We start from the raw sequence: 25,015 nt of genomic DNA on the forward strand, positions 1-25,015 counted from the left end.
ATTTTCAGACAAATGAGCAGTTCCTAAGTTTTATAACATTTTATTCATTATGAGATTCTGAGCCATCAGTGTTCTGCTTGTTGCAGTGTTTGAGTTCCTGTGCTTATTTTACTCATCATAACTACCAGCGCTGTGCTGTGTGGTCTGTGTGCATTTATATTAATTGATTTCACAAAATCCCAACATTGTAAGAGAATTTTCCCCACACCCTGGCTGTGGGACTGGAGTATTTAGGAAGTACTTGCCATTGACCCCCCAGCTAGTAAGGACAGCTGGCATAAACCTCAGGATCAGTTGAAAAGCTATTGTTACTGGGATTTCTACCCTCAGAGCTTGCCAGGGTTCTCACCCCTGCCCCATGGCAAAGCCAAGTCCCCAGAGGGCTTTGGGAAATCTGTGGAGGCATATTTGGTTGTTTCAGTGGCTAGGAGAAGAGGGGATTGGAAAGATCACCCTTATTTAAGAAGGGTTAGGGATGCCAAGTGACAGAACAGCACCACACAGTGAAGAGTTGTCCCGTTTCCTCTCCATCCCCTCTTGCCACAGATACAGGTGAGAATCACTGGGAGGATTGCCAACAAATATTCTAGCACTGGTCATACTTGGTAATGGGAAAAAAGAACATACTCTTAACAACCATATATGACTGGTGTCGGGCAACAGGAGTACTCTGCTTTTGGAACAAATTTATAAAACACAGTGAAACCCTTCCACCCCACTGGGGTGCTTGACTCCTTTCCCCTTCTCTAACAAACGCTTATGTGACCTTGAAGTTGGGGTGTAGCTCACCACACTCAGGAGCCAGGTTAAGTCTTGAAAGTTGACCCCATCACCACAGATACCTGCTCAGTGCCAGGCAGCTTCCTGGGAGCACCCATTGACCCCTCAGGACTCTTCCGCATCACTCAGACCTGCCTCTGCCCCTCATCCCCTGGCCCTGGACCCTTACCTTTGGGCTGCACCTCCAGCCCTTTTCCAGCCTCCCACCCCACCCCCCTCCTGAGCCTTGAGAGGCCCCACCCCATCTAAAGCCTTGGTCTCCTGTGACCACAGCTCATAAACCAAGCCGTGCTGGGCAATCGCAGGGCCATCGCCCAGCTGTCTGTCAACCTGATGGAGGCCACCCTGCAACAGGAGCTCAGCAGCCACCATCGCTGGCAGACCCTGGTCGACACCTGGAAGGCTCTCAAGAAGGAGGCCCTGGTGCAGAGCTTCAGGTCGGGGGCTGCCTGCACGTCCACAGCTCCCCGGGAGCAGGCCTGGGCTGGGGGCATTCTCTCACTCTCTCTCTTAATTGTTGCTCAAATTTGCCCCTGGTTTTCTAGTGGTAAAAGTAGTATGTGCTCTTAAATGTTAGAGATAGATAGAGGCATAAAGAAGAAGTGAATGCCCACCACCACACCCTTCCCACAGGGAGAAGCACAGTTAACATTTTGGAATCTTTTCTCCCAGGCTTTTGTAGGCCCGTGTTGTATGTGTAGCTTCATATCTTGTTTCCTTCATTAACATGATTTTATAAGTATTTTCTCAGCTCAGGACAAACTGTTCAAAAACATTATTCTAAATATGTACATAATTTCCCCTTTTTACTATTTCATACAACCCTGTGGTTACTGGGTCTGAGAGAAGGGACATCTTTGAAACATCCTGAGTGAGTGGCAAGTTTCACCCATGGGAAGAGGGTGACAAGAGGGCTAGACCCCACACCTCCCCCCACCCATGTGCCAGTACCTACCCAAGGCTCCTGGAGATTTCACCCACAGAAAGGTTTTCTATTACAAAGGAAGGGGCGCCTTGGACCAAGATGTCTGAAGGACACCAAGGAGTATCTTTCTGTGCTATAGGTACTTGGTGTGAGACAAGTGGGAGGCCCATCTGTACGTTTGCATATGTAGAAGAACAGGAGACTTTTACCAGAGTCTGGTGCTGGGACCAAAGGAAAAGTATCCCAAGTCTAGGCTGTACTATGGCTCTCCATGTGACCTTGATCAAGCCTCTTGAACATTCTGAGCCTGTCTCTTCCTCTGCACAATTGGCATAATAATAACGGGCCCAGAGATAGGGTTTCAGTGAGGGGCCCAGAAGATACTGTATGGAATGTCCTGGCTCTAGGTCTGCAACTGGGGAGCTCTTATATCCTTCCAGAAATATCAACAGTGACTGCAATACCTGACAACTACTGAGCATTTCCATGTGCCAGGCATGGGGCTAAGGACTTTCCTTGCCTTACTGAGTTCCCAGAGGTACCTTATGAAGAGGGTATTATCATTAGCTCTGTTTTACAAAAGAGGAAACAGGCTCAGGGTGGGGGGCATCTTGCCCAAGGTCGTAGAGCTGGCAGGCAGCAGTCAGGACCCTACCCCGGTCTGAGCCTGATTCCCCCCACCCCTACCTTAGCCCCTGAGCCTCTCTGGGGGATCCTCCTTCCTTCCCTCCTCTTCTCCTCCCACCTTAACTTCCTCCCTCCCTTTCTCACTTCTTTCATCACTTTCCCTGAGCCTGAGGATGCAGAGGAAGGGGCTGAGGGTGGTGTAAGAGGAGAGGGTGGTAGGGCCTCTGACCGTTTTCACTTCAGTCTCCTCTCTCTCCCACCTGCCCTGCCCCTCACCTCTACTCCATGGTACAATTGTGTTTGGCTGCCCAGTGAGTTCATGGCCAGTGAGAGGATCCAAACTCCTCCAGGCGTGAAAAAGGAGCTGGACGTCTTGCTGGAAAAACAAAAAACCCTGCAGCAAGAGCGGCTGGCACATCTCTGCACCCTCTGGTATGTGCAGGAATCATCCTGTGAGGGATGGGACACTTTGGGGGATGAGTGGTCAGGGAAGTGGGGGTGTGGCCCTCTGCAGAGACCTCTCCCCTAAGGCATCCTCTAGACCTGGCCATCTCCTGCTTCTCTGGTCCTGGGCTTGCCACCTGGGCCACATTCTGGGCCATTCCAGCTATGGTGACCAAAAAGAACATGACACATTTGATACAGAAAGGAGTTTAGTGTGACTGTGCCAAAGAACTTGAAAGGAGGAAATTTGGGGTGGGAGGGGCAGAGCACACAGGGCCTGGGGCCAAGTTAAGGGTTTGCACATTTGCCTGAAGTCCTTGGGAGCAGAGTGACCCATCGGCCTTGTGCTTTCAAAGAGTGGACTGTAGGGATCTGAGGCTAGAGGCCTGGAGGCCAGTGTGAAGGCTGCTCCCAGGAGACTGGATCTGTGGGGCTGGGTGCTTCCCTCGGAGCTGGGTCCACCCATCTGAACCCACCCTAAAGCAGTCCAGCAGAGTGCACACTAAATGTTCTAGACAAGGAAGCCCACTGCCTGGCAAGTCTGTAGGCTCCACAGTCTCTTCCCCTCTCCCCACCCCAGAACCTGATGTCTCTTAAGATGTAAATGACATCAACCCCATAGACCTGCCCCATGTGCAGCTACACTTTGATCCAGGTAGGAAATTAACACAGTGAATAAAAATCTCAGAGCAAGGAAGAGTGCTTTTATTGTTTTCCACATTTCACCTCCTTTCTGATTCTGAGCCATGTCTTATCCTGCTAGGACTTCTCTAATAAAATACCACAAACTGATTGGCTTGAAATGATTGGAAGTTATAGGCTATAGTTTGACGGCTAGAAGTCCAAAATCAAGGTCCTGACAGGCCAAGCCTTCCCACCATCTGTAGCGTTCTGCTGACGGCTTGCCACCAGTTCCCGCTCTGTCCACGGACATCTGTCTCTATATCTCCTCCCGTGGCTTCAGTCACTGTGTCCTGTCTTCTCTGCTTCTAAGATCTCCAGTCACATTGGATTGGATATCAGGCCCACCCTGATGCAGTGTGGCCTTATTTTCAAAGATCCTGTTTGCAAATGAGTTCACACCCATAGTAGCAGGGATTAGACTTAAACATGTCTTTGTGGTATGTGGTAGGCAAGATTCAATCTACCACAGCCCCGTTCTTCAAGCTGGGCTAAACCCTTTTTTGGGGTCCCCTCCATAGAGGCAAAGGTCTGGGTCTCACACAGTGCCAGGGCTGGGGGTCTGGCCCTCAATCATTGGTCCACTCGATGCCTCTGGTCCCCTGTGGCCCCCACACGGTTGATGTAGGAGCCTCAAGAAGGCTGCTCTGCCCAGCACCCTCCCACCCAACTCCCACAGGCCTGCCAGGAAGCAGGGCCCAGACTGCCACTGCCCAGCACCCAACAACCCTCTGCCCTCACCTTTCTGGTTGGGAAGGGGGAGACCCATATCCTCCAGCTCAGTCACTCCCACAAATGCCTTCTTATCTCTTCATCAGTGCTCTAGAAGCTTTAAGAGCTTGGCTTTTGAAAACAAAAGCCATGGAGATTTCTAGACTTCTTTCTGCCCTGCCATGTCCTTCTCCCACACTGTAAACTAGGGCCTGTCTGGCTCCCTGCCTGGATGGAGTGGGGAGAAAGGGCCAAACCCATGGAGGAGAATGCACTCATGGATTCTTGGGCCACAGATCTGCAGGTGGAGTTACGAGTTGGGTGGATTTGGCCTGACATGGAGGAAGGAGGCCTGAGGTGGAGTTTTTGCAAACCAGAGGCAGGAGTGCCTGTTTATGGGAACAAGCAACTGCCCTTCATGGGATGTCTAAAGAGGGGGAGTTGGCACATACCGAGTGTCTGGAAATGTGTACCTGAGCACAGGGCTTGAAGAGCCATACTTAAGGTAAAGGAGGGAAGCCTTTATCTTAGAATTCCAGCGAACTTCAAGAGGGAGCATTTGAGTTTGTCTGTGCACGGAACCCTGAGGGCACCCACAGAGCACCCTGTGCAGGCAGCCACCTATTCCTACTGCAGCTTTCTATGAGCCAGAGGAGCTATCTCAAGACAACTGCCTCATAGGAGAGGATGGGAAGTCACACATGTCCCAGAAACTTGCCGGGGATCCTCCTTCAGCTCATACACTGGCCTGCAGTAGGCATGTGGGCACGGAGGGCAGAGGAGTTGCTAATTTTGCTAAGATTCTCTGAGGCCCTGATAGGGTGATATCCAAAGCCCCAGGAGAATCCCATGAGTTTTTCTGGCCCCAGCAAGTCTATGTGCTTATCATTTTTAAATGCTTCCTCATGTCTGGGGCCTCTGCTGAGATAGATGGGGCCTTTCCCATGTGGGTCTTGGCCTCCAGGGGCTATCTGGCTCATTCACAAAGTGGCAGAAGAGTTTCCTGAAGCAAGAGAAGGCAAGCCCTCATGGCCAAGTCCAGCTTCAAGGGATGGAGAATTAGACTTCACCTTGGGATGGGATCTAATGATATTTTGACCATTTTTCAATCTGCCATGCTACTATTTTAATGGCTTCAGAATAGGTTTTACTGTAGCTTATTTAGATAATTCTTTATTATGGGATATGACAGGATTTTTTTGGTATTTATCAGCAATATTATTAGTGAACATCTGAATGCATAAAAACTTAGTCTGCATTTTATGTTATCTCAAAGTAGGTTCATGGAAGTAGAATTCCTGGTCTAGTGACGTGGATACCTAATATTCCATTAGGAAAATTCAGTTTTATATTGCTAAGTAATAGGCTCCTTAATATTAAAAGGCCTCTTTGTGAGGTATTTTTGCAGGAACAAGGGGTTACAAGAAATCCCGAGCAGGTCACTTCGTTTCATCAGGCTTTAAATAGATATTGCCCAGGAATTATGTATCTTTTTTTGTAAGTAAACATTTTATTCAAGTGTACCTTACTTGTCACATTTTCCTTCCCCAGTGACCTTCTGCCCCCTGTTTACAGCAAAGCTCAGCTATCTGAATGGTATTCTTCCCTCATCGCCCTGAATAAGAAGATCGGTGAGTGGTATTTTGGGAATCCACTCAGGTCTCCCCAGGACTCTGTTCAAATAGTAGCTTTGGAGTAGCTTCAGCCAATCACTTATTTGACCGTATGTTATAAACTCAGAAAGTGGGTGATGTGCCCATCCTGGGGGACAAGGACAGGGGTGCAGAGAGAAGAGTGAGCTGAGCATATCTGACCTTTCAGACCTTAGTCCACCCTGGCAAGGTCCCTTCCACCTTCTGTCCTCAGTCTCCCCAAGGTGCTGGCCACCAGCAGCAATGCCAGACACATGCTGTGACCCCTACCCTCGCCCCTGATCAAAGCAGGGCACCAGAGGATGGCTGCCCTCACCTGTGTGCGGACAAAAGCTCCGGGACCAGGTCCTGGGCATGCAGGTTTCTGCACACAGGCTTTGCAGCCAGAGACCTGGCTTTGACACCTGGCTCTGCTCTGTCCCCACTGTGTGACCTTGGGGAGGTCATGGTCTCTCTTGGCATTAGTATCCTCATCCCAAAATTAGGGGTGATAAGGGGAGCAATAATGTACTTACCTTGTAGTGTTGTTGCAAGAATTAGGGGAGATCCAGTGGTCAAGTCATAGTTCAGTGCCTGCCTTATGTGGAGTGTGCTCAATAATAAATGACTGATGGTATCACTGTCCCTTGTAATTGAGGACTCAGAGGCATGGGGAGGTGCAGCGTCTGGCCAAAAGTCACACAGCTAGTCACAGCTGGATTTAGCCCCAGCACTTTGGTTAAGCAGCACCATTACACCTAGGACTCTCTCAAGTCTCAAATACTGAGGCTGTTTCTGTAAGATGCACGAGGCCCTGAATAATAGCCATAGCTGCTGTCCATCTGGTGCTGGGCCCTGGCCAGCATGTGGCTCTGCCTAGGTCCTTCCAGTCCAGGGTCAAAGTCTGACTGTGTGGAATGTTCCAGCAGGAAGTGGCCAGGTCAGCAGCTATGTGAGCATGTAGTGGGAGGCACAGCCTGCACAGTGGCAGTGTAAGACATTATCAAGGAGTGATATTCCAGTGGAGAGCTGCAAGGCAAGCAAGAGTTAGCCAGGCCAGGAAGTGGGGAGAAGCATTGCAAGCTGAGGGAACAGCACGTGGGGTGACCAGAAGCAGGAGATCTGGGGAGAGGAGCAGGTGGCAGGAGAAGCTGGAAGAGGCAGAGACCAGACCATGCAGGCTACATCGGCCGTGTGAAGGAGTCTGGGCTTTATCCTCAGGCCAGTGGGAAACCAGTGGAGGGTTCAGCACTGTGGATGATGGTGTCAGAGGGGGTGAATGGATCAGAAAACAGGAGTGCAAGCTGTGGACTATGGGAGGGTCGATGCCAGTGACCTCACAAGAAGGGACAGATGCTCTGGTTAGGAAGTGGCCCTGGGGATGGGACGAGGTGGCTTTAGAGCTTCTTCTTGGCAGTTCCAGTGTGTATCTACCCTCTGCACTGTCCAAAAATCTACACCCAGCTGCCATCCACCCAGCTTTTGTCAAAGAACAACCATCGCAAAAATCTGCACACCAAAAGTCACAGTGAGGTTATTATAAACTGAGAAACAATAAGAAAGAGGATGGGGAGAAATGAAATGAAGCTCCTGAGCATTCTGAGTCCATTCACATTGCAGAGATTTAACCACAGACACTCTCTGTGAACCCTCATGAATTTGCACCCTGGCTAATGTTTTATGACATGGCACAACTCCCCCAAAGAATTTCATCAGCCTGACAACTGAGTCAAGAATCAGAGTCAGAATGGATTCAGAAAAGAAAAGATAAGCTCTCATTTGCAGCCATTCCCTTTGGGCATCAGGAACTTTATTGGGAGAGTGATACCAGCACCTGGTCTGAATGAGGTCCACTGATGTTCACCTGAATAAATCTGGCTGTCAAGGCACTGTGCTGGGGAGAGGCTGCCTGCCTTTACAGAGGGGAAACTCCTCTTTCTCATTTCACTCTTCCTTCTGGAAGAGCAAACTGACATGTTTTGTTTCCACACTCTCTGCCCATGGAGACACGTTCCACATGAACTGCATGATGCGGATCCGCCTGCAGTACGAGAAGACCTGGCAGGAGGGCCTGGCCGAGGTGCAGAAGTGCAAGGTGGGTGCACCCTCCACCTCCCTCCACAGGAGTCCCGGAATGGGCCCTATGGTCCTCTGCGGCCTGCCCTCGCCCACGCCCACCTCACTCCTCTGCTTTCCCTTCCACACCCAACCCTGGCTCTTACTGGCCTCTGAGCCTCCTGATGAGTTGTTCCCTCTGTCTGAGTGCTCTTCCTTCCCTGCCCAAACTGCACCCGCACCCCCCCACCCCCACCCCAGCTAGTCCCTCTCATCCCTCCAGGTTTAGCCCCAACATTCCCCTCTTCTGGGAATCCTTCATCCGCTTTGGAAATATGTCACTGTGGACCAACTCTTTAACCTGGAAAGGATGCTTCTTTTTTAAATTTGTGCATAACTCAAGGTTTAATTGATATATTTAGAGAGCCCACTTTTCAATTGGCATAATTCAAAGCCGCAGGAAACGTAAGCCTGTGTCCAACTTTCAGCAATACTGAGACCATGTAGGGCAGCAATTTATGGCCTGTAGGGTTTACAGTCAGACTGTTCCCAGTTCAGATCCCAGTCCTGCCCCGTACCAGTCATGTGGGCAAACAGGGCTCATGCGCACACCACCATGGGATTCAGTGAGACAGCTGTGTGCAGCCTGTTCACAGCACCTGGACGTGTGCAAAGCCCATAAAGATGGACTATGTCCAGTACTGTTATGGGAAGGATGAAAGGAATGGGACAGGGACAGGCCTGTGGGGAAGGCCAAGCTTCCTACCTCTGAGCCCTAAGCCAGGTTCTGCTGTGGTCCATCTTCCAGAAGCAGCTGCTGGACTGGAAAGCCTTCACAGAGGAAGAGGCAGAGAACGTGGTGAGCCCGTCCTTCTTCCAGATGGTGGGAATGCTCCAGAGCAAGGTGGAGGAGGAGCTGGAGCTGATGGACGTATGTAGCTGCGGACACCCATGTTGGGGATCAGCATAGCAGGCGGTGGGCACCTCGGGTCACTGGAGTTGGAGAGTAGAGTCTGGGGCCTCTGACCCAGTGTGTCACTAGTGTGTCCACTCACCATTGTCATTGCCAGCTCTTCTTGAAGCCATCCCTCTGTGCCGGGCCCTCCAGGGCTGATCTCTCTGACTCCTGCAGCTGCCTGCCATTATCTGTGCTACACAGAGCCGACTGGGAAACAATGTCAGGCAGTGCGTGTTCCCCCAGCTCTGCTGACCCTGGGTACTGAAGGGCTATATAGTAGCACTAAGCCCTCACCACCAAGATATTTTTATGCCCTAGAACATGGGTCAGCAAACTCTTTCTGTACAGAGAGTAAATATTTTCATCTCTGTGAGTCAGATGGTCATTGTTGCAACTTCTCAAATCTACTGTTGTCCCAAAAAGCAGCCATAGGAAGCACTAAATCAAATAGGCATAGCCGTGCTCCCAGTAAAACTTCATCTATGGATATTGAAATTTGAATTTCATATGACTTTCACATCTCATGAAATATTCTTCTTTTGATATTTTCAGCCATTAAAAATGTAAAAACTCTGTGTAGAGAGACTTCTAGTAGACAGGTTAAGGAGCTAGGGAGACTGCTCAGTGAAACTGGTGAAAATTACATAAAAGCAATTATTTAAAGCCTCTAGAACTGGTACTAAGGGTAGATAACAAAGAAAGGAATACCTATTCAGGAAAAGTTGCAAGAATTAAATAAGAAACTACTCTATCACTAGCTATTACAGAAATGTAAATCAAAACCACAATGAAATATCATCTCACACTTCATGGAATGGCTATTATTTAAAAAACAGAAAACAATAAGTCCTGGAGAGGATGTGGAGAAATAGGAACACTCCTCTACTGTTGGTGGAAATATAAAATGGCACAGCCTCTGTGGAAGACGTTTGGCAGTTCCTCAGGAAGCTAAATGGAGAACTGCCATATGATCCGGTAGCTGAAAACAGTGACACCAACAGACATTTGCACATCGATGTTCATAGCAGCATATTCACAATTGCCAAAAGATGGAAACAACCCAAGTGGCTATTAACTGATGAATGGATAAACAAAATGTGGTATGTACATATGATGGAATACTATGCTGCTGTAAGAAAAAACAAAATTGGGACACATATGAAAACACGGATGAAACTTGAAGACATTCTACTGAGTGAAATAAGCCAGACACAAAAATATGAGCTAAATATGAAGAATAAACACATGGAGGTAAAACCTAAACTATAGCTTACTAGGAAATAGAATGAGGGCTGAGAAGGGATACTGATGCTTAATGTACATAGAATTTTTAATTAGCTTGATTGTAAAAGTGTAGAAATGGATAGAGTTGGTGGTAACACATTATAGTGAGTATAACTAACACAGCTCGTTTATAAATGGAATTGTGGCTGAAAGGGGTAGTCTAGGGATGTAAATGTCAGTTAAAGAAAGCAAGAGAATGATCTAGGGAATGAATAAGACTGAACCTGGAGGTGGATGAGGATTGTGGTTAATAGTACAAATGCAAGAATGTTCACCTATGAACTAGAACAAATGTACATTACTATTACAAGGTGGTAAGAATATGGAGAACATGGGGAAAATCCATTAATGTAACTTATGGACCATAGTTAACAGCAATATTGTAATATTCCTGCATCAGTGTCAAAGAAGGAACTGTGTTAATAATAGGGGGGTATGGAAAAAATATACCAAACGTACACTATAGATGATAATGGTAATAGTCTGATGATGTTCTCTCATATTCTATAACAAATGTTCCACAAAAATGTAATGTGTTGATGGAGGGATATTGTATGGGAATTCTACACAATATGTAGAATCGTTTTGTAAATTCATGACTTCTTTCATATATGCATATGTATATATATATATACAGAGAGAGAGAATTAGGTGAGAAAACCGAGAGTCTTTGCTCACTTTCTCGCATTGCCTAGCTCAGTGAGGTGGAAACTGCTCTAGACTGCTGGAGCCAATAACACAGAAGTTCCTCTCCCCACAGCTCCCTATCAGGAGCAGGGTCAGCATTTCTCATATTGCCCCCAGCTACCTGCTGTCGCTGAGGCTAAATTCCAGGTGCTGTCTAAAGATGGGAGCTCTCTGCTTCCACTCAGGCCCCACTCATGGAATAGAGACTCTGCCTTAAATGCAGCCTGCTGAGAATACTGGGGTTCACAACCACCCTTACCTCACCTCATCAGTCAGTGGTTCCATTCTAGGAGAGGCAAGCTGAGAGGACCTAAGGTTGATTCTGCACATACACAGGGGCTCAGCTTCTAAAGTGAGGAGCCATTATCTCCACTCCGATTTTCAGATCCCTGTCCCAGAAATTTGGTTTGAAGAGAGAAGCTGGCCATAAAGCAGAGAGCTCCTCAACTCTTCCCAAAAGAACTGACCACATGTGCAACAGAAGGTAGAGAAATATAACAATGATACAAATCAAGGAGCCCTGGATAATGAATGACTTGTACCCCTGGAATTGGTGAAAACAATATATCAATCGGCCTGCAAGTACTGGAATTTAACAGCTGCATGTTGCCAGTAAAAGAGACAAAGATAACCCTACCTAAACCACTGTCTTCCAAGAGTTACTGAGGGTATACCCAAAGATGCAGCTCCCTCAGGAGCAACATCCCAGCCTTAACACTGTAGGGGAAAATAGACTTCACTAAATGTATCCAACCATTCACTAAACAAATAATTAAGAAAATGATAACAAATCTGGGGGATGAGGTCCAGTACCCAGAGTAGCTACATTTTTTAATCTAAAATGTCATTTCCAACTTAAAATTATGAGACATGGACAAAAAAACAAAGTATGTCCTATATTCTGGAAATAAAGTAGACAGTAGAAACTGCCTGTGAGAGAGATGACATGTCAGATTTAATAAATAAACATGCTGAATGAACTAAAGAAGGAAATCCTGAATAAATATATACAGGAAGGTGATGGCAATGTTACAGGAACTAGGGAATATAAATAAAGAAATAGAAACTATTAAAAAGAACCAAATGGAAAATCTGTGGTTGAAAAGTACAATAACTGATAATAAAAAAAATCACTAGAGGGGCTCAACAGTAGATTTTCACTGGCAGAAGAAAGAATCAGCAAACTTGAATGTACATCAATAGAGATTATATGAGCCAAAGAACAGAGGGAAAAGAAAATAAGAAAATAGGAAGCAGACTTGGCCCTGTGGTTAGAGCGTCCGTCTACCACATGGTAGGTCTGTGGTTCAAACCCCAGGCCTCCTTGACCCATGTGGAGCTGACCCACATGCAGTGCTGATGAGTGCAAGGAGTGCCCTGCCACGCAGGGGTGTACCCCCTTGTAGGGGAGCCCCACGCACAAGGAGTGCGCCCTGTAAGGAGAGCCGCCCAGCGTGAAAGAAAGTACAGTCTGCCCAAGAATGGCACTGCACACACGGAGAGCTGACACATCAAGATGATGCAACAAAAAGGCACAGATTCCCAGTGCCGCTGACAACAACAGAAGCAGACAAAGAATACACAACAAAATAGACCCAGAGAACAGACAACTGGGGCAGGAGGGAGGAAGGGGAGAGAAATAAAATAAAAAATAAAATATATATTTTAAAAAAATTAAAAAAAGAAAATGAGAAAATAAAAAAGGTTCAGAGAAATGTGGGACACCAAGCATACAGACATATATATCGTGGGAGTAACCAAAAGGAAAGGTAAGAAAGAAAGGAGTAGAAAACCATGTATGAAAAAATAAAGGCTGAAAACTTCCCAGATTTATTGAGAAAACAATAATCTACACATCCAGATGGTCAATTAACTCCCAATAGAATAAATAAAAAGATCTACAAATAGACACATCATAGTACAAATGCCGAAAATAATAAACAAGGGGGATAATCTTGAAAGACAAAAATGTCTCTTGGCTTAACAGAGAAACCTGAATAGGACTAACATCTGTTTTCTCAGCAGAAACAATGGAGTGCTCAAAGAAAAAATTTGTCTGATGTCCAGCAAACCTGTCTTTCAAAAATGGTTATGAAATAAAGACATTCTCAGATAAACACAAAGAGAGTTTGGAGCTATCACACTCACCTTACAGGAAATATTAGAGGAGCAGATTTGGCTCAAGTAACCAAGCACCTGCTTCCCACATGGGAGGTCCCAAGTTCGATTCCCAGTGCCTCCTAGAAAACACAAAAGCAAACACCAAGCAAAGTAAACATAAAAAGCAACTCAGGTGAGCTGATGTGGCTCAGTGCTTGAGTCCCAGCTTCCTACAAACAATGTTCCAAGGTCAGTCCCCAGCCTCCAGTACCTCAAATAAAAGAAAAAAAGAAATATTAAATTTTTCACGGTGAAAGCAAATAACCCCAGGTGGTAATTAAAATACACACATACACACACACAGAAGAACACCATGAAATAATGTAATTATAAAAGTATAAATTCATATTTTCGCTTTCCTTCTCTTAACCAATTTAAAGAGCAATGTCATAAAATATGTGTGCAATGTGTTACTGAACCTATAACATATAGAAGTGTAATATACTTGCCAATAATTCCACAGAGGAAATGGGTAGAACAAAGCTGTATTGTGCTAAGGAAATGACTACAGATGGTAAAATAAAAATTATAACACTATATTGTTGGGTTATAATGTATAATATTTTATAATCCCATAAAAGTAGAAAAAAGAGAGCAAAACTGTAGAAGAGTCACATTTCTATTTCTCATTGTAATTAAGCAGATATTAATCTGCTGTTGATTCTGATAAGTTAAGATGTACAGGTATTCTTCAGAGATATAATAGGTTCAGTTCCAGATCACCACAATAAAACAAATATCTCAATAAAGCAAGTCACACAAGTTTGTTTTCCAGTGCATGTAAGTGTGCAATAGCATTATGTCTTAAAAAACAATGTACATACTTTAATTAAAATGTGACACAGAGACACAAAGTAAGTATGGTCTTAGAAAAATGGCGCCACTAGAAGTTGCTCCATGCAGCATTGGTGCCGATAGACTTGCTTGATGCAAGATTTCCTTTTCTGAAAAATGCAGTATCTGCAAAGTGCAATAAAACAAGGTATGCCAATATACGGTGAGCCTAGAGCAACCCCTAAAAATTTTTTTTGAATATAGAGAAAGAAATCAAAGAAATGTAAAAGTTTCATTAGTAAATGTCCACTTATGCAAAAGAGGAATATAAAAACAAAATTAGCATTGTCAATAGATTAAACAATTTAATTCATTAGACTAGATTAAAAAAAAGAAAACAAGACCAAATTACATGATATCTACAAGAGACACATTTTAGAGTCAAAATACCAATAGATTGTATGTTTAAAAAAATGCAAAAAGTATCATTGAAACAGCAAACACTGGAAAATGGGAAAGACTATACAAATATCAGGCAAAATAAACTTTAAGGCAAAATAATGTTACTGAAGACTTTTTAATAAGTATAAACAAAGTCACTCCCTCAGGAAGATATAATCTTTATAAGCACGTATGCATTTAATGACAGAATCAAAATACATGAAGCAAAAACTGATGGAATTATTACCGTGCAAGGGCTTGTTGCCCATTCTTCGTAGAGACCAATGCAATTACATTAAGATTTTGACTAAAGAAAGAGCTTTAATGCAGGGTTGACCAGCATGGAGACAGGAGGCCACACTCAAAGCTCTCTCCCCAATCTAATGGTTAAGGGAGAATGTTTCTGGAAATGAGAGGTAAGAGATGGGGACAGAATTGGCGTGGTTTGACTTAGCATAATCCAATTGGTTAAGTATAGAGCTTTGCATAAGTGATAGAATGAATCTTAGACCAGGTATTCCTTACTGAAGGACCTCACCTTTGATTCACTTCCAATGTCTCCCCGTCCTCATAATCTTGGTTCCAAGGGAGGTGACCTGTGTTCCTGATGTCTCAAAGGTCATTAAAGGACAAGAGTCAGTTTTCTGCACATGCTCAGGTTATATGCCCTGCTGTTAAGCTCAGAAGAAAAGGGTATAGGAACAGAGGATATCTCCACAAACCAACTTTTCCTGCACACAGTTTCAAATATGAAGGCAGAAATAGGTCAACAACAGTAGTTGGAGACTTCAATTCCCCTTTCCATAATAGATAAAACCACTAGAAAGAAAATCAATAGGAATTAGAAGACTTGAACAACTCTATAAACCAATTAGACATAACAGTTATCTGTGGAATACTCCACCCAGTAACTGAAGAATATGCCTTCTCCTCCAGTATATATGGAACATTCTCTAGAAGAGACCATATGCTAGGTCATACAAGAAACCTCAATAAATTAAAGTAAAAGGATATAAATAATACAAACTATGTTCTCTGATAACAATGGAATAATACTAGAAATCAGTAATTTTTTTAAATTTGGCAACTCTTAAATATGTGGAGTTTATTTTTTTTTTTTTACTATTATTATTTTTTTTTATTGACTTTGTAATAATATTACATTAAAAATATATATGTGAGGTCCCATTCAACCCCACCCCCCCACCCCCCCTCTCCCCCCCCAACAACACTCGTTCCCATCATCATGACACATCCATTGGATTTGGTAAGTACATCTTTGGGCACCTCTGCACCTCATAGACAATGGTCCACATCATGGCCCATACTCTCCTCCATTCCATCCAGTGGGCCCTGTGAGGATCCACGATGTCCGGTGATCACCCCCGAGGCGCCATCCAGGGCAGCTCCACGTCCCAAATACGCCCCCACCTCTCATCTCTTCCTGCCCTTCCCCATACCCATCGTCCACCATGTCCACTTTTCCCAATCCAATGCCACCTCTTCTATGTGGACATTGGATTGGTTGTGTCCATTGCACCTCTATGTCAAGAGGAGGCTCAGATTCCAATATGTGGAGTTTAAATGACAAACTCCTAACTAACCAATGGGTTAAAGATGAAATAAAAAGGGAAATTGGAAAATACTTTCTGAACAATGGCAATAAACCCAAAATTTATGGGATCTGGCATAAGCAGTGCTTAGAGGAAAATGTATAATTATAATTGCCTATATTAAGAAATATCTCAAATCAATAACCTAACCTTCCATCTCAAGACACTGGAAAAAAAGAGCAAGCTAAACCTAAAACAAGCAGAAGGAAGGACATATAAAGATGAGAGTAGAGATAAATAGAGAATAGAAAAATGATAGAGAAAAATCAGTGAAAACAAGATCTGGTTCTTTGAAAACATCAACAAAATTGATGAATCTTTAATTAGAATGATCAAGAAAAAAAGAGGGGACTCAACTCTCTGGAATCAGAAATGAAAGAGGAAACATTACTATTGACTTTACAGAAATGAAAATAATCATAGAGAATACTATGAGCAAATATATGTCAATAAATTAGATAACTTAGATGAAATGGACAAATTTCTAGAAAGATGTAAACTACTGAAACTGACTCAAGAAGACATAGACAATCTCTGAATAGACCTATAACAAGGAAAGATTTTGAATTATTTAAAAAAAAAAGGAAATAAAAGAAAAACGCTACCCACAAAAAAGTCCAAGGCCTCATGACTTCACTGCTGAATTCTACCAAACATTTGAAGAATTTATGCCAATTTTTCACAAACTCTTCCAAAACATAGAAGAGGATGGAACATTTCTGACTCATTTTGGGGGGTCAATATTACCCTAATTTAACTAGACAAAGACATCCCTAGAAAAGAAAATTGCACACCAATATCTCTTGTGAATGTGGACACAAATGTCCTCAACAAAATTCTAGCACAAATCCAGCAACATATAAAAGGAATTACCATGACCAAGTAAGATTTATCCCAGGAAGGCAACGTTGGTTTGACATTAGAAAATAAATTAATACATAACATCATATAAATAGAATAAAAAGAATCACTTATCATCTCAGTAGACACAGAAAAAGAATGTGACAATAATCCAGAACATTTTCATGATAAAAGCAATCTTCAACAAACTAGGAATAATGGGAACCAACTTTATAAAGGGCATATACGAAAACCCCACAACTAACATCATACTTAATTGTGAAAGACTGGATATGTTCCCCTAAGATCAGGAATAAAACAAGGATCTGCTCTCTTAACTTCTCTTCAGTATTGTATTAGAGGTTCTAGCCAAAGCATTTAGGCAACAAAACAAAATAAATGCATCTAGATAAGTAAAACTCTATCCACAGAGTCGTGGTCTTTTATATAGAAAGTCCAAAAAAATCTACTAAAACCTACTGAAAATAATAAATTCATCAAGGTTGTAGGATACAAGATCAATGTACAAAATCACTTGTAGTATACACTAGCAATGAACAATCAAAAAAGGAAATTAGGAATACAATTAAAATTTCAATAGCATCAAAATGAATAACGTATGTTACACTAAAATAAAACAAACAGACTTTAAAAGGGGTGCAGAGGAAGTTATTGAGCTAAAGTTGCATTAATGCAGGAGCAGCACCAAAAAGGTTTCTGCTCAAAAGGGTGAGCTGGGGGAGCTTATATGGCTGCTTGAGACAAAGGAGAGGTTGTAGAGGAATGGAAGAGAGAGGACATGATTTATGGTTAGTACATGTGTTCTGTAAAGTGTGTGGGCTACGGGAGCTATGGGGGCTGTTTGGGCAGGGTGTCCTTGAGGCCCAGTTTGTTAATCAAGCAGGATGTGGCTATAAGATTGTAATCATCTGGTGAAGGTCAGGAGGCCTTGTTGGTGTCAGTTTGAACTCTTTGTTACAGTTCTTCCTCCCAGGCTGGGGCAGGGGATTTTATCACCACTGCAAAGGATTGTTGGTATGTCAGCTTACTTGAGTTACCCTCCATTTCTTCTCTGTAATTCCCTGGATAAAATGGAAGCTCAAGCAAATCAAGATGGTTAGTAAAATCACTTACCATTCTAATCTCACACATACAAAAGAATAAATCTGAGAAAATAAATGGAAAACATTATCTTGAAAATGAGGAAACGTTGAAAGAAATTAAAGAAGACCTAAATAAATGGAAGGACATACTGTGTTAATGGATTGGAAGACTTAATACTGTTAAGATGGAGTCTTTGTGTGCCAGGTCTGCCATAACAGATACCACAGACTGGTTGGCTGAGACAACCGGAATTTGTTGGAGGCTGGAAGCCCAAAATCAAGGTGTCAACAAGGCCATGCTTTCTCCAAAGTCTGTAGCATTCTGGTGGTGGCATGCAGGTAATGCGGAAATATAATTAAAAACAATACCTTCCCCCGACCCAAAAAACCTACCCAAAAAGTAGAAGAGAAAGAAAAATAACAATGTTATTACTGAATAAGCATTAAGCCTGGATGTGATATATCATAGGCAATCTGCCAATAAAATTGTAAAGACAGGAAGAAAGTCGACCCTTTTTATGTACCTAAGGATTTGCAACTCATTACATGTGTATTGTCAGGATATATCATATCTTTAAGACCAGAGGTAGGGTTACATTTTAAATCCAGGCACTCCTTCAAAGTTATGCTCCTCTATTCCAGGAAACTGAGAGATACCCTCTTTGATTACATTTCAGAGAAATGGTTTCCTTCCTTGAGGGAACATTCTTTTTTTTTTTTTTTTTTATTGACTTTGTAATAATATTACATTAAAAAATATATATATATGAGGTCCCATTCAACCCCACCACCCCCACCCCACCTCTCCCCCCCCCCAGCAACACTCCTTCCCATCATCATGACACATCCATTGCATTTAGCAAGTACATCTTTGGGCACCTCTGCACCTCATGGTCAATGGTCCACATCATGGCCCATACTCGAGGGAACATTCTTGACTGGTGAAATTTGCTAGGTGCTTGGTTAACATTTGAAGAAAATATTTACATATGTTTCAAAGGGGACAGAGAAAAAAACTTAGTTATACGTTTTAAAAATAATTGCTGTAAGAAAAAGAAGGAAAGAGGAAGTCTCTTTCCCTTTTTGTACCAGGGAATATTCTTTCCTTTTTTCTGTTGTGTCCACTCTCCGTGTGTGTGGCACCGTTCCTGGGCAGGCTGCACTTTCTTTCATGCTGGGCGGCTCTCCTTACAGGGCACACTGCTTGCACATGGGGCTCCCCTACGCGGGGGACACCACTGCATGGCAGGGCACTCTTTGTGCGCATCAGCACTGCTCATGGGCCAGCTCCACACAGGTCAAGGGGGCCGGGGATTTGAACCGCGGACCTCCCATGTGGTAGACAAATGCCCTATCCATTGGGCAAAGTTCACTTCCCATAAGGACCTCTTACAACTCAATAATAAAAATCCAACCCAACTGAAAAATGCACAAAGGCTCTAAATAGATATTTCTCCAAGGAAGATAAACAAATGACTGTTAAGCACACGAAAAGATACTCAGCATCACTCTCATCAGGGAAATGCAAAACAAAACCACAGTGAAGGAAAGAGGATTTGGATCAACTTATAGAGCATCCGCCTACCACATGGGAGGTCCAGGATTCAAACCCAGGGCCTCCTGACCTGTGTGGTGGGTTGACCCATGCGCAGTGCTGATGCGCACAAGGAGTGCCATGCCACGCAGGGGGGCCCCCGCGTAGGGGAACCCCATGCGCAAGGAGTGCACCCCATAAGGAGAGCTGCCCCATGCGAAAAAAGCGCAGCCTGCCCAGGAATGGCATTGCACACACGGAGAGCTGACGCAGCAAGATGGTGCAACAAAAAAAGACACAGATTCTGGGTGCCACTGACAAGAAAACAAGCAGCCACAGAAGAACACACAGCAAATGGACACAGAGAGCACACCGTGTGTGTGGGGGTGTCGGGAAGGGGAGAGAAATAAATTAAAAATTTAAAAATCACAATGAAAATAACAATTGTTGGCAACAATGTGGAGAAACTAGAGCCCTCATACATTTCTAGTGAGAATGTATAATTGTGCAAATGCTGTGGAAAACAGTTTGACGGTTCCCTAAAAAGTTAAACATAGAGTTTCACCATATGATCCAGCAATTCCTCTCCTAGCCATATATCCAAAAGAATTGAAAACAGGTGTTCAAACAAATATTTTTACATGACTGTTCACAGCAGCACTGTGCACAGTAGCCACAGGGTGGAAACAAACCAGTGCCCATCAACTGAGGGATGGATAAACTAAATGTGCAGTAGTCCTGCAGTGGAATATTACTGAGCCATAAAAAGGAATGAAATACTTAGACATGCTGCAACATGAATGAACATTAAAAATATGATGAGAAGTGAAAGAAGCAAGTACCAAAAGACTGTCATATATTTTATGACTCTACTCATGAACTATTCAGAATTAGGGAAATTTGTAAAGACAGAGAGTAGATTAATGGTTTCTTAGTGCTGGGGGTGATGAAGGGAAGGGGAGTGGGTAACTAACATGTTTGGTGTTTCTTTTAGAGGTGATGAAAATGTTTTAAAATTCAATGTACTGATGGTTGCACATACCTCTGAATATACTAAAAAACATTGAGTTGAACACTTTAAATGGTTGAATGGTAATATATGTAAATTATATCTCAATAAAGCTGTTTAGAAAAAAAAAAAGGAAAGTATGTTTTAGCTCACACGGCCATACAAAAAATGGTGGAGGGCCATATTTGTCCTGTGGGCCATAGTTTTCCAACCCCTGATCCAGGTAAGGGCATAAGACACATAATATTTAAAAGAAAAATAAAGCTGGGGGCAGGGGGACTTAATAGCAGGTGATGGTGTTTGGTTCAGATGTTGTCAGTCAAAGGAACTCCAAAGAAGGAAATATGCTGCTGGCCAGGATCATGCCTATGTGCCCAGGGTGGATTCTGGCAGTGGTTTTTCTTTCTTCTAGGCCCCAGACTTCACCTTCTGTGTGTCAGAGGCCTCACTGGGACATGGGACCAATCTAGAGACCAGAATTCAGGGTTAGCCTGACTGAGGGCCTGGTCTTGGGACAGACCAGAGACACACCCTGAGTATGGAGGGCTGTGAGTCAAGGTGTGGCCCAGAGTTGACTTGAGGGGTGGTGTCTAGGCAGTGATGGCCAGTAGTTGGAGACATGGGGCTCCCTTTGGCTAGCGAGAGCACCCCATGAGTGGGGTCCTCCTCCTCACCCTGGCTGGGTTGTTCTCAAAGCCCTTTCTCTGCTTTTCATCTCTGCAGAAATCCTTTGAGGCCCTGGCAAAGCAGACAGAGTGGCAGAGCTTGGATCTCTTCAGCTACTTCCAGGAGGCCGTTCAACCATGGGAGGCACACCAGAGCATACTGTCAGTGCAGGAGCTGGAACTTGAGAAGAGGATGGAACAGCAGCGGCAGAAACACACCCTGGAGAACCAGGTGCTGCCATCATGACCTGGGGCAGCTCCACAGAATTGGGGGCCAGACGGACACTTAGCCCAGGGGAAACTCCAGGGCAGCAAGTAGGTGGGAGCAGGCAGACAAGTGCCAGAGCATGTGGGTTAGGCAGCCTTGTCCTTTAAGGGGGGTGGTTCGTGCATGGGTCAGACACAGGGGACAGCAGGCAGTGGTCACCACCAGAATAGAACACCCAAAACTGTGACCAGCAGCCTCCTCCCAGCAGAGGCCACTCAGGAAACCAAGGAAGGTTGGAAAGGATCTGAACATGCTTGATGGGTATTTCATGAATTCTAAGAGTTCATGTAATTTTTTTCCCCTATAAATCACTCTATCCAAGAGAAATATGTTATTGCATCGTGGAAGGCTATAGGGAGAAAAGTTAGCTTTGTGATAGAATCAAGGGTTCCCCCTTTTAAAGCTGGGGAAATTGAGGATATTTAGATAGGGAAAAAAAGAACTTCAAACCATACTTTACACCATGAGCAAAAATGAATTCTAAACGGATCATAAACCCAACTGTAAAACCTCAAGCTATAAAACTTGTGCAGATGGAGAAATTGAGGCTCTGCTGGTCATGGGAATAGATAGGGAGTAGAGGAGGTTTCCCAAAGTCAGGTCCAGGCTGTGCAGTGGTTTCTAGAACCAAAAGTATCTGTAGGAGAGTGTGCATGACAGACGGGTTATGGAGCATCTGCCGCTAGCCAGTCCTCTGCCCCTGAGGAGAATGGTGGTGCCCCTCCCCTACGTGCCCTCACTTAGCATCTGATTTTTTTTTATAAAGCGTTTTTATTATTTTTTTAGATTTATTTTTATTTATTTCTCTCCTCTCCCCCCACCCCAGTTGTCTGCTCTCTGTGTCCATTCACTGTGTGTTCTTCTGTGACCACTTCTGTCCCTATCAGGAGCACCAGGAATCTATGTTTCTTTTTGCTGCGTCATCTTGTTGTGTCAGCTCTCCGTGTGTGCAGCACCATTCCTGGGCAGGCTGCACTTTCTTTCGCACTGGGCGGCTCTCCTTACAGGGCGCACTCCTTGCGTGTGGGGCTCCTCTACACGGGGACACCCCTGCGTGGCAGGGCACTCCTTGCGCGCATCAGCACTGCGCATGGGCCAGCTCCACATGAGTCAAGGAGGCATGGAGTTTGAACCGTGGACCTCCCGTATGGTAGGCGGACGCCCTATCCATTGGGCCAGGTCCGCTACCCTAGCATCTGATTTTGAATGTGATTGGTGAAGAGAATAGGGAGCAGGTGCCAATGGAAGGTGTGGCAGGATCCTGGCCAAGAGGCTGGAGCTCGGTTCCAGTAGCAGGCTCTCTGCCTGTCTCTGTTCCTGTGGCCCCCTAGCTCATGTCTGTTTCCTCCTGTTTGGGGAGTGGCTGCCAGGTCCAGGAGGCCCACCTGGATATGCTTGTGGACCAGCTGAGGCAGCAAAGCCATGAGGAAACACTGAAGTTGTACCTAGGAAAGACCAAAGATTTTCTGAAGAATATCAAGTCCAGGTAGGCAAACCAGACCCCAAAGGTATGGAATTCCTGTTCAAGGGTTCAAGCAGCCTGCCAGGAGCCCAAGGGTGAGCCCAGCAAGCTCAAGATTAAAATTTTGCCCATAACCTTGGAGAATGTTGTGATTCTTTGCAGCTCTGTTATCAGCTGTCATAGAAACTTCTGGGGAGAGCTTTCCAGTTTGATCTGAAAAGTTTATGGTAGGAGGTTTCAAGGCAATGTAATTTAAAGGTCAACAGCATGGTTCCCTCCCTCATTTTTAAAAATGTAAAACATACTTACAAAAAGTTAACCAATGCAAACATGTAGAAATTTTCTCCTCATCCCTATCTGGACATTTCTTCTTATGCTCATAAACGTTTATATACATGGATATATACACATGTACAGTGGTTCTAAAATAAAGTTGGATAGTATTATGCAAATTGTGTATATACAATATACATGTAATATTTCAATTTTTAAATGACCATTATGGATGCTTCACAATGATTTAACTGTCTCCTGATTGTTTAGTTGTTTTTTTAACTGGTTCCAAATTTCTCAGTATTATATGCAGTTCTATGTGAACTTTCTTGTTTCTTTGTGCCTTTGTACAACTAATTTGTAAGATCTGTTCACAGAATTGGAATTGCTCTACCAAACTGAAATATTTAGATTCAAAGTATATTTTTAGGCAAATAAGGAACCCCGGCCCTTGGTCCCCTTCCCTGGAAAACAGACAAAAGCCCGGGTCTTAGGGAGTTTTTAGGATTTGCTGGGCTAATGTAAATGAAGCTGGAGGACAGGGTTTGGGACAATGGACAGGAAATGGGAGTTTCATATCAACAAGCAGAAAAGTTCACACATGTGTTTTATAAAGTTCTTACACTGAGAGAGTATTCCTTCAATAATCAGAAAAAGAACAAAGCACAACCAAGGATTGTTATGTAGAAGGGAAATCCACGCAACAGGTCTATGCAGCTCTAAATGCCAGATTCCATCTTGTGTCCTCGAGTCAGAGGGCTCACTCCTGGCACCAGGTCTCCCACTCTCATCCATACAACCCCTGCCTGAGACAGTGGTCTTGCCCATCTCACAGGTATGAATGTTTTCATGTCATCCTGATGAAGGAAGTGATGGAGTACCCAGGAGGCATACTGAAAGAACTCAATTCCTACAGCTCCATCCTCAGCCAACATTTTTTCGTCCGTGAAATCTTTGAACAGGTATGGAGAGGATCCAGCAAACCTGACCACTCATGAAGTTGCAAAGGCACAGAATGAATTCTTGTTCTGATCTGCCTAGGCTACAAACTAGCAGCTCCAGTTGGAATCCATGACAGGGCATCAAGGAGCAAGAAATGGAAAATGTCTCTAGAAGACAGTGTTACTTTCTCAGTTTAAAAGAGGGTGAAAGGCATAGCATTCAGGAATGAAGGCTTGAATGGAATGATAATGAAAAGGCTGTGAATTCTATTCTTTGTACCCACCACTACCACATAACTCTCCTAAATTACCACTCTGACCTACTCTGCTGCTCAGAAGTCCCTCCCCAGATCTCCAGCATCTATCAAATCCCCCTCCCTGCCCCTAGATGACCACACAGGCCCTCCACTCTGGTTTCCACCTTGACTCTCAGTTAACAAACTCATCACTGTCCCCATATATGCCCCCTGCCTGCTTGTCATCATCCTGCTCCCTCTCCTGTCGTCCTTTCCTTCTGTTTCCAATTGCCCGATACCCACCTCCACTTCCAGTCCACTTACAGTAGCACTTTTCCTGTCCACTGTGCCTGACCCCTCAGCTTACTTTCCTTACCCCCTGCCCTGCCAACACCTCTCCTATCTCAGCATGTATGTATGTTAGTTGATGTCAAAATACAGGAATTCCAAGCATCTGACTAGAATGTCTTTCCTTAAAGGCAGGTATGCCTTAGTAATTTGTATTTAACTTTGATTGCCCTTCACAGCCTTGTACCCAATTCAGACTCAATATGTGTACCTGGGTGAGAGCATGAACACCTGAAACGTCCTGGTTTGACTCTTACAAAGTTTGGCTTTTTCTTCCACAGGTCCTGTGTGGCCAAACAGCTGAAAATGTTGGCACCCAACCTGGCCAAGGCTTCCCATATAAATGGGATCCCCAGCTCCTCTCAGATTCCCTCCTATCAGCATCAGTCCCGGTTCTGATTGCAAATAAATGCTCACTATGATGCTTTCTGGGTAGAAGCCGAGGCTCAAGCTATACCATTCTGGTCATTTGGGCTGAAGGGCTGAGCACTATTTTGATCCAGTTTCACAGGGGAGTGGACGGGGCACTATTGGATTTAAGGGCCAGGGAGCTGGGATTCAAATC

At 44.3% G+C, this 25,015-nt stretch overlaps 1 protein-coding gene across 1 annotated transcript in view; it reads left to right on the forward strand.

The window, feature by feature from the left end:
- The window catches only part of LOC101414066 (coiled-coil domain-containing protein 180-like), an 85,782-nt gene that overhangs the window by 12,233 nt on the left and 48,534 nt on the right, over positions 1 to 25,015 (forward strand). The window contains 8 exon segments of the mRNA XM_058302126.2: positions 1,054 to 1,217; positions 2,645 to 2,764; positions 5,720 to 5,799; positions 7,806 to 7,894; positions 8,663 to 8,785; positions 20,981 to 21,154; positions 22,561 to 22,676; positions 23,761 to 23,887. Coding sequence (XP_058158109.1) covers positions 1,054 to 1,217; positions 2,645 to 2,764; positions 5,720 to 5,799; positions 7,806 to 7,894; positions 8,663 to 8,785; positions 20,981 to 21,154; positions 22,561 to 22,676; positions 23,761 to 23,887 — 993 coding nt within the window.

Source organism: Dasypus novemcinctus, chromosome 8, assembly GCF_030445035.2.
Source record: "Dasypus novemcinctus isolate mDasNov1 chromosome 8, mDasNov1.1.hap2, whole genome shotgun sequence".
NCBI lineage: Eukaryota > Metazoa > Chordata > Mammalia > Cingulata > Dasypodidae > Dasypus > Dasypus novemcinctus.